At 36.5% G+C, this 14462-nt stretch overlaps 1 protein-coding gene across 2 annotated transcripts in view; it reads left to right on the forward strand.

Annotated features, from left to right (window-relative positions):
* Window positions 1–2688: 2688 nt before the first annotated feature.
* The window catches only part of Ccdc81 (coiled-coil domain containing 81), a 38399-nt gene continuing 26625 nt past the window's right edge, over window positions 2689–14462 (forward strand). The window contains exons 1-3 of one of the 2 annotated variants that reach the window (XM_027942780.2): window positions 2689–2767; window positions 9395–9456; window positions 10819–10972. In XM_027942780.2, coding sequence (XP_027798581.2) covers window positions 2689–2767; window positions 9395–9456; window positions 10819–10972 — 295 coding nt within the window. The remainder of the gene's footprint in view (window positions 2768–9394; window positions 9457–10818; window positions 10973–14462) is intronic. The other variant, XM_071617158.1, reaches the window with a different exon arrangement.

The following is a 14462-nucleotide window of genomic DNA, read 5'->3' on the forward strand; positions in this document are numbered from 1 at the left end:
ATTATTATCTTAATGTAGAACAATAAGGCTTATATTGACACTCAAAATTAAGTGGCTTGCTGTGTGTATAGTGGTGCATGACTGTAATCCCAGTGACTCAGGAGGTTGAGGCAGGAGGATTGCAAGTTCAAAGCCAGTCTCAGCAATTTAGTGAGGCTGTAAGCAATTTAGTGAGACCCTGTCTCAAAATAAAAAATAAAGATGGCTGGGGATGTTGCTCAGTGGTAAAGAACCTCTTGGTTCAATCCCCTGTATAAAATAAATAAATAGATAAAAAAATAAAATAAACTATCTAGCTTAGTAATTGCTCTCAAGACAATAATGAGAAAAGATTTTGTCCACTACTTTGCTGCTGATTCTTTGGACAATATTCTCTGCTTATTTCCTTAAATGATTTGAGAAAGTCTACTCTGAAAAACGTGAAGACCAAACATCATCAACATACTATAGGACAAAAGTTAGGTTTTAAAAGGGAGAATGGGAGGAAATTAGATTATCAAGGAACTAGTTTGAGTGAAACTCAAAAACTTAGTTCTGATCTTCTTAACCAAGTTAGAGAAAGTGGCTGAGTTATAGTCTGCATTTTCTATCACAGAAGTTCTCAGTCCTATTAGACCCAGGGATTATTTTTTTTTATAAAAACCATCTTAAGGCTGGGTTTGTGACTCAGTGGTAGAGTGCTCATCTAGCACGTGTGAGGCACTGGGTTCGATCCTCAGCACAACATGAAAAAATAAATAAAGGCATTGTGTCCATCTACAACTAAAAAATATTTAAAAAAATTTAATGCCTTTTTATTATCCTGAAATGAGGTTTATGAGCCATACAGTTTATTCATATTATTTAAAGATGAACATAAAACCATAACTCTAGCACAATAGAAAAATTAAAGGATATATATTAATATCCATATATATATAATGATTATATGTATATATCATGTGTTTGTCCAAGTATGAATATACTGGGAGGTATAATTATGTCACCCAACTTATATCTACAGAAGAATCCTATGAGTACAACAGCTACAAATGCAGCCTGGTTTGGGTGTGTGAGCTATTGATCCACCACCAGCCTCATTGAAGGTGATGATACAATTTTCCTAAATAGTGGAGAACTTTGATTTTGAATTCCTAGAAAATTAAGTAATATTGAGATTGATTGTATTTACATGAAAACCTGATTGTTTCCTAGGCTCTAAAGCAACCTTTTTTTGTTTGTTTTTCCTTACATGGAAGTGTGGTGAAAAATTTTTAAATGGTGGAGAATGTGGAACAATTTTTATTTTGTGGGGCTTTCCTGCCTACTCCTGGTCTCTGTCCACACTGTGTTCCAGCAGTTCTTCTTCCTGCCTTCATAACAATTAATTTGGAAATCTGCTTGGCATTATCTATTAAAATTGGTCACATTCATTTTCTTTGACCCACCAATCTACTAGTTGTATACACATCCAAGATGAGTACATATATTCATCAAAAGTTTTATTGCAGCTGCAATATTCTTAATAGGCCCAGATGGAAACAACTACAGTGCCTCTCACAGTGGAATAAGTAAATCGTGTCTATTCAAACAAAGAAATAATATGAAAAGTGAAAATGAACAAATTGCTCCTACAACAAAACAAAACAACAACAACAACAAAAACAACCCAAACTATGGATGAGTCTCACAACACAAGCGACAGAACCAGACACGAAAGAGTCCCTGCTATGTGATTTCCAAATTTCAAATGCTGGCAAAGCCAATCTATAGTATTTGTTGGGATAATGATTGGATGGGAAAATGGAGCTGCATTTCTGTGGTACTGATAGTGCTCTATCTCTTCACTTGGATGGGATTTACTTGGGTAGGTTCACTCTGTGATACCAGCAGAGCCAAGAGCATAAACATAATTCTCTAGGAAGAGATCTAGAGAAGGAAAAAAAAGAAAAAGAAAAAAGGTAACTCCTTTTTCCTCAGTTCTCCAACTTTCTATTTCCTAAGAGGGGAGCCCAGCAAAAAATAAAACCAAGAAACAAATTCTCATTGCAGATCTGGCAACTCGAATGCACATCGCTCTTGACCAGAGGCATTCCCAGATTTGCCCACGTTGGTTAAGAAAGTGACCACCTTAACCATGAAGGCTCTTCGCTGCCGGGGTAAGAAAAGGAGGAAAAAAACAAAGTTAAAAATTAAGTTTCTTTCAGTTCTCGCTTACTCGAGCTCCGGAATTACCCGGCAACCTAGAAGCCGGCTCATATAAGGGGGCTGGGCCGAGTCCGGGAGTCGAGGTCCCGGCTGGGGCAACCCTTTGTCGTGTCCTAGCAACGCGCTCTTCCCTGAGCTCAGCAGGGCCTCTGCTTCTCCAGGCCCCCGCCCACCCTCTCACGGTGTCCGTCACGGTTCGGGTGGCCGCGGATTCCCACACCCTTGGCTCAGCGCCGGGCTGCCTTTCTGCTCTTTTTGTGGTGGGAGCAGCCTGAGAGCCAGATTAGGGGCAGAGACAGCGAGAAGCAACGTTTAAGTTGACACAAAGAAAAAGAATCAACGAAGTTCAAGATTTTGGAAATTTTAATTTTTAAAGCCTATCCTAAGCTCCGGGGAGAAAGGGCTGAAAGGTGGGAAAATCATTTTGGTACAAACTCCATATAACGAAGGAAGAAAAGAGACCAATCAGGGACCCAGTATCCAGTTGATTGGGAACTGAGGATGTTGGACACTATCATTCCTGCTCTTCAGGACCTGAGCAGGCAGGTGCTGCCCACGCTGCCCTTGCTGAGCCAGGAGGGTAAGAGGCTTGGGGTGGGGACTCTGGAGACACTGGACCTTCACCTGTTTTGGGGCGTGGGGTAGTGGTGAGGTAGAATACTTATTTTTCTATTCCTTGGCTCCAGCCTGACTTGGAGTGGCTAGGTTACTTTGTTAACTAGCTAGGTATCACATTAACCATTTGTTTATTTTTAATTGGCTGTCCTAAGCAGGGAATGGAGGCAGATAAGGGTTTTGATTAAACGAAATAATACATATTTATATGTATTTTACACACACACACACACACACACACAGTATTTAGCTAGTGAACTACCACAAATAAATGCTAGCTAAAAACAACCATCCCATTTCATCTACTGGGACAGATGGAAACCCTTGTGGATACCTAGAGAAAAATTGTTGCACAGGAACTTTTAGATGGCTCCTTTTCAGAGTTCATGCAAAGGCACCGTTGCTTTTGCTGTCGTTGACATCTTGCAGTTTTGTTAAGAAAATGAAATGATCATAAAAAATATTTGATAACTGTTTGAAAGGGGACCTGGGCAGCTTTTCATAGAAGACTCTCCAAGCTTGGTTAGTGGCAACACAATCTGTTTTTACTGTAGTTTCTTAGTTGCCTCAAAGTAGACTTTGAGATCTGTCTGTAAGCAATAGGAGCCCTTTGGAAGAAAGGTGTTCCAGAAGTGGAAGCTATTATTATTATCAAGCCAGTGTAACTTAGACATATTGTCCAGATTTTAACCAAATGATTTTAGGGGACAAAATAAATGGTCATGAATTCTTCTTCTTTTTCCTTTTCCTGAATCACTCCTAATTTTTCCCATCAAAATAATTCTAAGAGAAGTATTAAAGATAGTATTTGGATTTAAAATATTTGCCATATTTATAAATTATATATATATGTGTGTGTATACTTTTTTTAAATCCTATTTATGTACTGAGCACTAGAGAACTGATGTTGACTAAAAGTCTTGAAATTTACAATCTAGTGAGGAAGGTACACATTAATCAAATAATCATACAAATAAATGTGTATTTACATTTGAGGAAAGTGCTATGAAGAGGAAAAATGGTACAATAAGAAGTCCCCCCAGCCCACCTCAGTTCTGGGGATTGAACTCAGAGCCTTACAGACAAGTATTGTACCACTGTACCACTGGTCTACTTCTCCAGCTCTAAATCTTTTATTTTTTAGTCTGTTTTTAAAAACAGCTTTAACTTTGAAGCAAAATTTTCAAAATTTAGAGGAAGGTACAGAGATTTCTCCCATCCCTCTATCCCTGTACATGTATAGTTTCCTGGGTTATCATCATCCCACACAGAAAGTGGTGCAATTGTTAAAACTGATGAGCCTACATTGATACATCATAGTCAGGTTCAGTCTTATACATTCTATGGGTTTGGACAAATGTAAGATGACTTGTATCCATCATTAGAGTGTCATATAGAGGCTTTCCACTGACCTCAAAGTCCTCTGTGTTCCGCCTATTCATCCCTACCCCAGCCTCCAATTCCTGGCACCCACTGATCTTTCTACTGTCTCCATAGTTTGTCCTTTTCAAAAAGTTATATAGTTTGAATCATATAGTATGTAGCCTTTTAAAACTGGCTTCTTTCATTTAGCAATATACATTTAAATTCCCTTCATGTCTTTTCATGGCTTACTAGCTCGTTTCTTTTTAGTATTGAATAATATTTGGTCACCCAAATGCAGTACAGTTTTATCCATTTGCCAGTTGAAAGGCATCTTGGTTGCTTCCAAGTTTTGGCAACCATAAACATCTGTGTGTAGGATTTTGTGTGGATATTCGTTTCAGTTCATTTAGATAAATACCAAGAAGGATGATTGCTAGAATGTTTGGTAAGAGAATAAAAATTTGCCAGGCTGACTTCCAAAGGGTTTGTACCATGTTGCACTCCAGCAGCAATCAGTTAAAATTTCTGTTGTTCCATGTCAGTACCAGCATTTACTATCACAGCATTCTAGATTTAGGTTATTCTATTAGGTGTGTGTGGTGGTAGCTCATTTTTGTTTTTGTTTTTGTTTCCTTGTACTGGTGATTTAATCCAGCAGCAGTTTACCACTGAATTACATCTCCAGCCCTTTTTGTTTTTTATTTTATTATTTGTTTATTTAAAAATTAAATTAAAAAAATCTGGAAAGCAGCATGGAGATTCCTTAGAAAACTTGAAATGGAACCACCATTTGATCAGCTAAACCCACTCCTTGGTGTATACCCAAAGGACTTAAAATCAGCATACTACAGGGACACAGCTACACCAATGTTTATAGCAGCTCAGTTCACAATAGCTAAGCTGTGGAAGCAATCTAGATGCCCTTCAATAGATGAATGGATAAAGAAACTGTAGCATATATACACAATGGAATATTACTCAGAATTAAAATACAATAAAATCATGGCATTTGCAGGTAAATGGATGGAGTTGGAGAATATCATGCTAAGTGAAGTATGCCAATCCCCAAAAGCCAAAGGCGGAATGTACTCTTTGATAAGTGGATGCTGATCCATAATGGTGGGGGACAAGGGAAAAATGGAGGAACTTTGGGCAAAGGGGAGGGAGGGGTGGGAAAGGGGCATGGGGGTAGGAAAGATGCTCAATGAGATGGTCATCATTACTCTAGTTTCATGTATGACTGCACATATAGTGCGATGCTACATTGTGTACAGCCATAGAAATGTAAAGTTGTGCTGCAGTTTTGTACAATGAACCAAAATGCATTCTGCTGTCATATATACCTAATTAAAATCTAAAAAAGATTCAGTTGTCAATAGACCTTTATTTTATTTATTTATTTCTGGTGCTGAGAATAGAACCTAGGGCCTCGCACATGCTAGGCAAGTGCTCCACCACCAAGCCACAAACCCAGCCATTGTTTTATATTTTGAAACAAGGTCTCACTGTTTTTTATGGCCTCACTCAATTTCTGAGGGTCTTGCTAATTTGCTGAGGCTAGCCTTGCTAAATCTGCCATCTTCCTGTTCTGGGATTATAGGTGTATGCTACCTCACCCAGCTGGTTCTGTCCATTTCTGATAGAAGAGATTCAAAATCTCCTAGCACGAAAGTGGATTAATCTTTTGCTCTTTACAGTTCTTTTAGGTTTTGCCTTATATAATTTGATGTTCTGTTTTTAGGGAAATTCATAGTAAGGATTATTATATCTTCTTGAATGATTGACCTTGTTATTATATAATGCTCTTCTTTATCCCTTATAGCTTTCTTAGATTTGAAGTCTTCTCCATCTGAAATTAATAGTTACTCATTTTCTCTTGATTAGTGTTAGCATGATCTATTTTTCTCTATTCATTTACTTCTTTTTTGACTTAGTGCTATTTACTTTTATTCTTTTTTTTTTTTAGATATACATGACAGTAGAGTGTATTTTGACATATTATAATACTATACATTTACTTTTAATCTATGTCTTTAAAGTGGGGTTCTTATAGACAAGGATCCTGATTTTGGACAAGTTGAAGGGACTTTGTGGGCTGCCCAAGTAGGTAGTTGGATCAAATACATAAGTTCATAACCTTAGAGATAGGGGTTTGAGGAATCTGGACTTATAAATAAACATTTGGGAATCATACTGGGCATGGATGTGAATGCTTAAGCAGAATATATAAAGGGGAAGCAGCCTAGGGTCCTAGTTTGAAAAACCTCATCATTTAATGGATCATCCTTGAGGAGGATAAGCCTGAAAAGGAGACTGAGAAGAAATAGCCAGAGAGGTAAGAGGAAACAAGGGGAAACAGTGTGACATGACAATCAAAAGGAGGTTTGCTTAAAGGAGGGGAGTGATCAATAGTGTCAGACCTGATGGAGGGAATCAGAAGAGATGAACAATCGACATGCTCATTGAATGTATTGACCAGTGGTGATTTTAGCAAGGGCTTTATTGGATGTATGACAGAGCTAAAATCAAAATAACTGTGTTAATATTCCACAAATGGTGCATTGTAAAGAGAGGAAGATAAACTCTAAACCTCAGCAAAATATGAATGAACTTCATCATTGCATTTGTTCTTCACTGTGTATTCCAACTGCTTTTGTGTTTCACCAAAGTTCAATATTATGTAATTATAGTGCTTACAAGGTCCTGTCATGATTTTACAAAGGTAAACTGAGTGAAACCATTAATTCCACAGAGGCAGGAAGGCTTAGGCCTAACATGCAGCATATGGCTCTTTGTACTATGCTCTGTGACATAGTATTTAATATTATTGAATATTTTGTTCTGTTTTTACATGAATATTTTAATTTTAGAAGATGATTGTATTTTAATTTTTTGATATTTAAAAATTTTTGATATTAATATCTATTCTGGCATATGTTATTTTTCAATTTACATAATGTATGCTTAGTCCGTTTTATAATGATAAGATACTTGTCATTGTGATTGAAAATATGGTTTAAGTTTATAAACTATTTATAATTTGAAGTGAAATGAAGGTTGAATTGAATGCAGAAAGGTATATGTAAGAAATAATTCTCTATAACAGTGATTTTTGGTATTTCATGATTAAAACAAATAAGAAATCCAGCTTTCCTTAAAATATAAAAGAGTAGTATATTATTTAATTTGCTTTTTAGACTGGATTGAGATTCTTTTCATTTTGAGATTTAGTAATGTCCTCTCTGAAAATTTGGAGTGTAAGAATAAATCACCATCTATATAATTTACAAATCTATCACAATTGAATTATAGGGGTCAAAAACTTCCTAAGGAGAGTGTGGATACACGTTTTCCTTTTTTGTTCAGTGAAAAAATAACAAATTTCAGTTAAAACAATTAAGTCTGCTTTTGTACAACTTTGCCTTTTATATTTCATGGAGTAAAACATTAAGGGGGAACTTAAACAAATCATGCAAACGAAAAGCTTAGTTAATTCTTTTCATTAGGGTTTGGTTGCAAACTATGCAGTTTCTCCTGGCCTTAATAAGTCATTTCTTCTGTTGTTAGCTTCCTGAAATCTGAGCTGCATGTCTAGGTGAAAGACTTTTAGTCATAAACTTTAAGTTTTGACTTAATAACTTTGAAAATTCTCTGAGTAAATCTGGATACTGAGATTTTTATTAGTGAATTAATGACATTTTTGATTAGAATAAAAATTATAACCCAGTATACAGTTTGGCCTGGTTGAAAGACCTTCTTAGTTCTTAGCAGCCAGCAGGAGAATTCTTTTGGGTATAGGGGCAGGCAGGAGTGGGGAAAGCAGTAGGAGGGTGGACAGAGTGTGGGAAACACCTAGTTATAGAAACTACACATCCAAGATTTAGAGGAAGGGCAGGATCTTTGCCCTTGTGCTCGCTGTGGCATGCAGCCCTGGTTTCATTGGCGGGTGATTAAATTTCCAACATCAAACTTATTCCCATGAGAATAACTGCTACTTCTCGTCCAGTTAACCTGCCCCTTCCCTCGAATAATAATGAAAATATTTATTACCTTTATTTGCTAGGATTAAAAGGTTGCAATTTCCCTGCTTTAATTAGTGTTTTAAACCAGTAAGGAAAAAAATGATACCAATAAATCAAGCAGTTGTCAAAGTGAGGAAAGAATTGGCTTTTGTCACCAACTTCATGTATGTCCCAAAGTGGCAGTCTGGTGAATGTCACCTTTCTTGATCTTCTACTTTGAGGATTAAAACGTAATACTCTAGATTCACGTAGAGTTCATCATTGGAAAGTGTCTTTAATAAGCACAAGTTTATATTTGGAAATGGAGATGTCAACATAGACATAATTTTCCATGTTTTTAAACATATCCAGAGCATATATTTATATTGCTCATTAACATTATAGTTATTGGTAACTACCTATTTTCTACCACAGTTTTTTTAAACCACAACATGAGACAAGAAAATAAACATAGAAGGTGTCTTTCTGATCACAGTAGATAGTGCAAAATCTACCCATTAACTTAAAGCAAAACCCTTGGGCCCTTCTCCAAGGTCTGTTTTTTTAAAAAGTATTATTCTAGACATAATATTAGTATACTGTTGTTTTCAGAACACAGCAGACTAAAAGCAGTGAATTAGAACTTGGCAGGGGGTCTGCAGAGCACTAGCCGTAGAGAAAAGTGAGAGCTGGCAATTTCACTGTGAAAAATGAGAATGTACACTAGATTGGAGAATCTAACAAAAGTAGAAGTGTAGGCACAGATAATACTCAGATGACAGCCACTCTTGACTAAGTGGCCCTTGGCCTAATTCCCATGTTATAGAATGGTATGAGAATAACTTTTTATATTAATTAGATAGCAGAGTAGACATATAATGAGCGTTTTTTTGAATGAGTCATTGAGAAAAAACTAGATTATGGTTGGTTAACTTCATTTTTAGGATAAAAGGAAATGTGTGACTATTTCCTTTATGCCAGAAAAATTTTCTTTAAAAAATCTATATTATTATTATTGTTTTTGTTATTAAAATCACACCTAAAGGGGTGAGCATGAGTTACTAGCCAAACTAACTTTGGAGACTTACTTTATTTTCTGTTAATTCTAGATTAATTAGGAATTACTGTCATTTGATTCTGCATTTCATATTTATACTTTATTTGTTAGCACTAAGATCCTATCACATGGTTGCTCACAAAGTATTTTGGTTTCTTTTGAATTTCAGAAGTCTCTACTATTTGGGGGAATGTTTCAGAGTTTGTGGAGCGGCAGCTAGCCCTGCACAAGGTAGGAATTATACTTTTAATGTCGGGATTTGAAGGCTCTTCCTTACGTAGTCTTGTATAATTTGCCAGGAGTGGTATAAATGTAGGCTTCAGAGCCACCCAATTTAACTGTCATTGCTGTGATTTTGTGATGTTCACACTTAGGGCTTGTGGAGAGTAGGTTTAACAAATGTGGATTTTTTCCCTAGGTAATGATTTTTTAAGTTCTGCTGTTCTAGTGATACAACGTGTAATGCCAATCAGCCTGGGTTTGTGTAAAACTAGGCCTGTTCTATTTGTGACCTGATAGTTCCCACACAGCTGTGGAAGGATATAATGTTTCTTGTCTTGCTTCCTTACGGGGAATGGATTTTAATTGAATTACATGAAGACATTCAGGAACAAAACTTGCCAAAAATAAGAAACTTTGCCCAGGGCTAGACTACTTCCTCCTGTCAGGTTGGGTTTGGAAGCCATGGAACTGACAAAAGTTTTGGGAGGAAGCTGTGGAACTTTATTAGAGCCATTGGATGAATTGCCCTTCAAATTTATTATTATTATTATTATTTGGTTTAAGAATTTGAATTACTTATCATCATTTAAAATTGGGAGAGTTTATATAAATTGTTGAATTCTCCCCTCCCTTTTCTTGAAAATCAGTAGATTTAACAGCAGCAGTCTTCCATTCCTGCAGATGACACTTGGTTAGAGCCCATGATGGACTCTCCTCTTCAGATAAGGCCTACACTCCACACTTCCAGTCCCCTGGCTGGCTAGTTAGACTCCTTTGCATTCTTTTATGACTCCCGCAGGCAGTAGAGTTTGTAATGAGGCAGTAGAGTTTGTAATCCTAGATGTATATTATCTCCCTAGAGACAGAAAACCTAGTTTGAGGGCCAAAAACATTTGCTACTATCTGTCAGCCAAGACCACACTACATTGCAGCATATGCCTTGAATGCTGGGTTGTCTGCTTTTAAGTAGGAGACATAAAATCTGAAAGAATGAGAAGCCTTAAATGGCAAGTGATTAAAATTTAAAAGTCATACCAATTTAGGACAAGAGTAATTTTAGATATAGATTTCAAAAAGATAAGGCTTTAATGCAATTTTTCATAATCCTCACAGCCTTTTCATGATATGGAGATGAGACATCTGATGTCTGAAAAACATTATGGATCAATATATTTACACTTTAGACTAAATTTATTTGGAAATTTAGAATCTTAAAATGCTACAGCTGCTATAAGGGTTGTAGAGATTATTGGATTTTTAAGGCCTAAGCTTAAATTCTCTTCATGAGTTTAGATACAGTAGGACTATTTTTCTTTACTCCTTCAATTAATTATGTTTATTGCTTTTTTCCCTCTTCTTTCTTTCTTTCAGGGAGTTCATATTTCAGGATTTGGAACTTTCACTTTCACGAGACAAAAGCTTGAAATGGGAAACAAGTTTATTCTAATTCAGAGGCCTGTGTTTATCATGGCAGAGAAGTTATTGCAGACTCATGGGCTCAGTCAAAACAAAATTTATTCTCCTGGTAAATCATATTATATTTAAGACTTTCCCAGAATGTTATTGGCCTGGGATAAAAATGAAAGAGCAAAGCTTGGCCAGTGCTGCTTCATTGGTTTCTAGTTTGAGGGACTCACATTTCACATGGTACCTTTGGTAGTGACTGGGATGGGAATATGATAGTGTCTTTCTGCAGGTCATTTTAAACCCCAGTAACTTAAGAGGCAGGTATGAGAATAGGTGATGGGATATGAAGGCAAATTTACCTGAAAACCATGCCACAGAGTTGTATAGACTCTTATTTGTATTTCAGATCCAAAGAAATGTAGAGTGATTATAATAAAGAGAAATTTAATTAGGGTCTCCAGTTGGCAGGATTAGAGTCAGTATTAGCTGTGAAAAAGTTAAATAAATGTGATTCTATCATATATAACTTAAATTATTGTTATACAAATCTAGAAGTTGAATAATTCCATATTTTATGCATAACTTCTATACCTTTTTCATATCCTGAAATCCAACCTTCTGGGGGCTAGGACTGTAACTCAGTGGGAGAGCACTTTCCTGGCATGTGTGAAGTCCTGGGTTCAATCCCTAGGACTGCAAACAACAAAAACTAAAACAAAACCAAAACTAACCAAACAAACAAAAAAAACAGTCTTCCTTCTGCAAACATTTACTGAGCGCCAACTATGTATCAAGCCTTGTTGCAGGTGCTTGAGCTATAATGGTAAACAAAAAAGACACAATCCCTTCCACAGGACAGGTATCTAGCTGTAGCATGTGGGTGTCATGCCATGATTGGTTAGCAAACTTTGGGGTTTACTTCTTGATTCCCAGCTGTGTTCCTTTTGACCTCACTTATTATCTCCTCCTGCATCAGACTCAGAGATGGATAAACGGAGATGTGTTCTATCCCCCTTGACAGAGGTGAAAAACTATAACTTTCTGAAAATTATAATTTTCAATATATGGCTTTCCTGATGAAAAAACAAAATACCAACACACTGTACTTAGAATATATTCACTACAGTGGGTTTGATAAACTTTAAAGCCATTTTTGCCTAAAATTTATAACAGAAGAAATATATTTCATCAAAAACCTACCAAAGGAATTGAAGATAAAGTCATTTTTTCCTTTTATTCTTCTTCTTCTTTTTTTTTTTTTTGCGAAAACAATGGTGCCTTAGATTTAGAACTTATTTTCCATCTTTGATATTTTAATATAGTGAAAAAATTAACTTTTTTAGAATTAATTTTTTAGAGGGTGAAGAATTTTGGAATTAATGAAATGTAATGAACTGAAGTCATTCAAAAGAACATTTCTGTCTACAGTTTAGCTTTGGTGTTATGATTCCTTATCATTCATCAATCAGATAACTAATCAAACATTTACTCGTTTTTAATGATTAGTAAGATGTGGTTTTTGCTTTGAAGCACTCAAGATCTTATCATAGCTGATAAGTATATACTAGCAAATGATGCAGCATGATTAAATGTTATAAAAGCAGCACTGGACTAGGGATGTAGCTCAGTGGTAGAATGCTGAGTTCAATCCCCAGCACCAGGATCAGGGAGCAGCACTGATCAGAAAGGGATTGGACACTATGGGAGCCCAGAAGAGATCATGCCCAGCTTTGCTTGGGGAAGCGTGGTTTAAGATGACATGTGAGGAGGCTTAAAAGATGGTGGGGTGTGGTGGTCCATACTTGTAATCCCAGTAACTCATGAGGCTGAGGCAAGAGGACCACAAGTTCAAGTAAAGCCTTAGGAACTTATCAAGACCCTGTCCCAAAATAAATACCAAAAATGTCTGGGGATGTAACTCAGTGGCAGAGTGCCCCTGTATTCAATCCCCAGTACTAAAAAAAAAAAAAAAAAAGATAGTAGGCTTTTGCTGGCAGAGAAGCTATGGGAAGATATTCCAGTTCCAGGACTGGTGTGAACAAGTCAAGAATATGGGAAAGAGTAAAGCCCATTAAAGAAGTAATGGGCATATCTGAGTAGGAGCAGAAGGAGAGCAGTAAGATAAAAATGGCAGATAGTTGTGTTATTATAACGACTTAAGAATCTATCCTGTAGGCACTGAGAGCCATTGAAAGGTTTTGAGCAGAGAATTTTCAGTTTTGTTCCAGTTTTTAGTTTGGGAAGGTAGCTCTTTTGATTATGGTGAAATAAGATAAAAGCTTGAATGGAGGGAGTGACATCAGGAGGGAAATGAGGGGTTCTATTCCTGAGACATTTCAGATGTAGAACAGACAGGGCTGATTGAGAGAAATGGATAGCAAGAGGTGGAGTGGTATTTAGGACAACTGATTTCTTGGTTGGAGAACAGATGGATGCTAATGCTGTTAATCACCATAGGAAATGAAGATGAAAGGCAGGTGGTGGTGGTGGTGATGGTGGATAAAACAATGCATTTGCTTTGGGACATGCTAAGTTTTGATTCTTGTTAGGGATATTTAGGTAGAGATAATTCCAGAGCTTAGGAGAAAGGTGAAGACCAGAGATCAAGATTTGAATAAGTTTACCTAGGAGAAAGGATATAAAATAAGATGACACAGATACGAACAAAATACTGTAAAATAAATTAATAAACCAAACCCCAAACCCTAAGTATAATAAGGAGTAGAAGAGGAGAGAAGCCAGCAAAGGAGACCAAGGAGAAGGAAACCAGAGAAGCAAGCGTGATGTCATAGGTATGAGAAAAAAGAGTGCAGGCATCAGGAGTTACAGAGAAGACAGGAGAGATGAGATTTGCAAGTATCCTTTGGCTTGTCTCTCATGAGAGATAGTGTCTTTATTGAGATGAGAGCACTGGAAGATAGACTGCAGAGAGGTGAGGGGAGTGGAGGGAGAATCCAGAGGCAGGAAATCTGGCTTTCTCTTAAGAAATTTATATTTAAAAACAGAAATAAATGGAGGGAGGTAGAGTAGAATTATTAAATTGTGAGGGAGACACAATATAGTCACTAGTATAGTGAAGCTTTTGTCTTGTAGAGCTTTAACCCTTGTTACTCAGCAATACTAGACATTTGAAAATCTAATTCATGTTTTTACAGAATGACCATTTAGAATATTATTATCTTATTTCTGTCCTGTTCCTCCATCAATGGGCCTTGTTATTATCTCTCTTTGGCTTTATCATCTTGATGCTTTTTTGGTTTTACCCCTTTTCTTAACTGTGGGACTTGCATCTCTTCAGGTCAAATAGATCCTGTGCTTCCTTTCAAACTAGATATAAACTTATTCTTTTGCAATGCCAATTATGGGATCATTAGGGAAGAAAAGCTTTCTTCAATTCACCCAGTTGGAGATTATCTATCTCTCAGTTATATGTATATATAAGACCCAGTTTCATTTGTGTGATAACTTTTATTGAATCTATCTTTTCAAAACAGACTTTAGAGATATTATAATCATTTAAGAATGGTATGATAATTGAAGGAGATATGCAAATATTACTGCAGCATGGCCTGGGAGATAAGGGGGCTGAAAACTTGAGAAAACTCTGA

This window comes from Marmota flaviventris, chromosome 9 (genome assembly GCF_047511675.1).
Source record: "Marmota flaviventris isolate mMarFla1 chromosome 9, mMarFla1.hap1, whole genome shotgun sequence".
Classification (NCBI taxonomy): domain Eukaryota; kingdom Metazoa; phylum Chordata; class Mammalia; order Rodentia; family Sciuridae; genus Marmota; species Marmota flaviventris.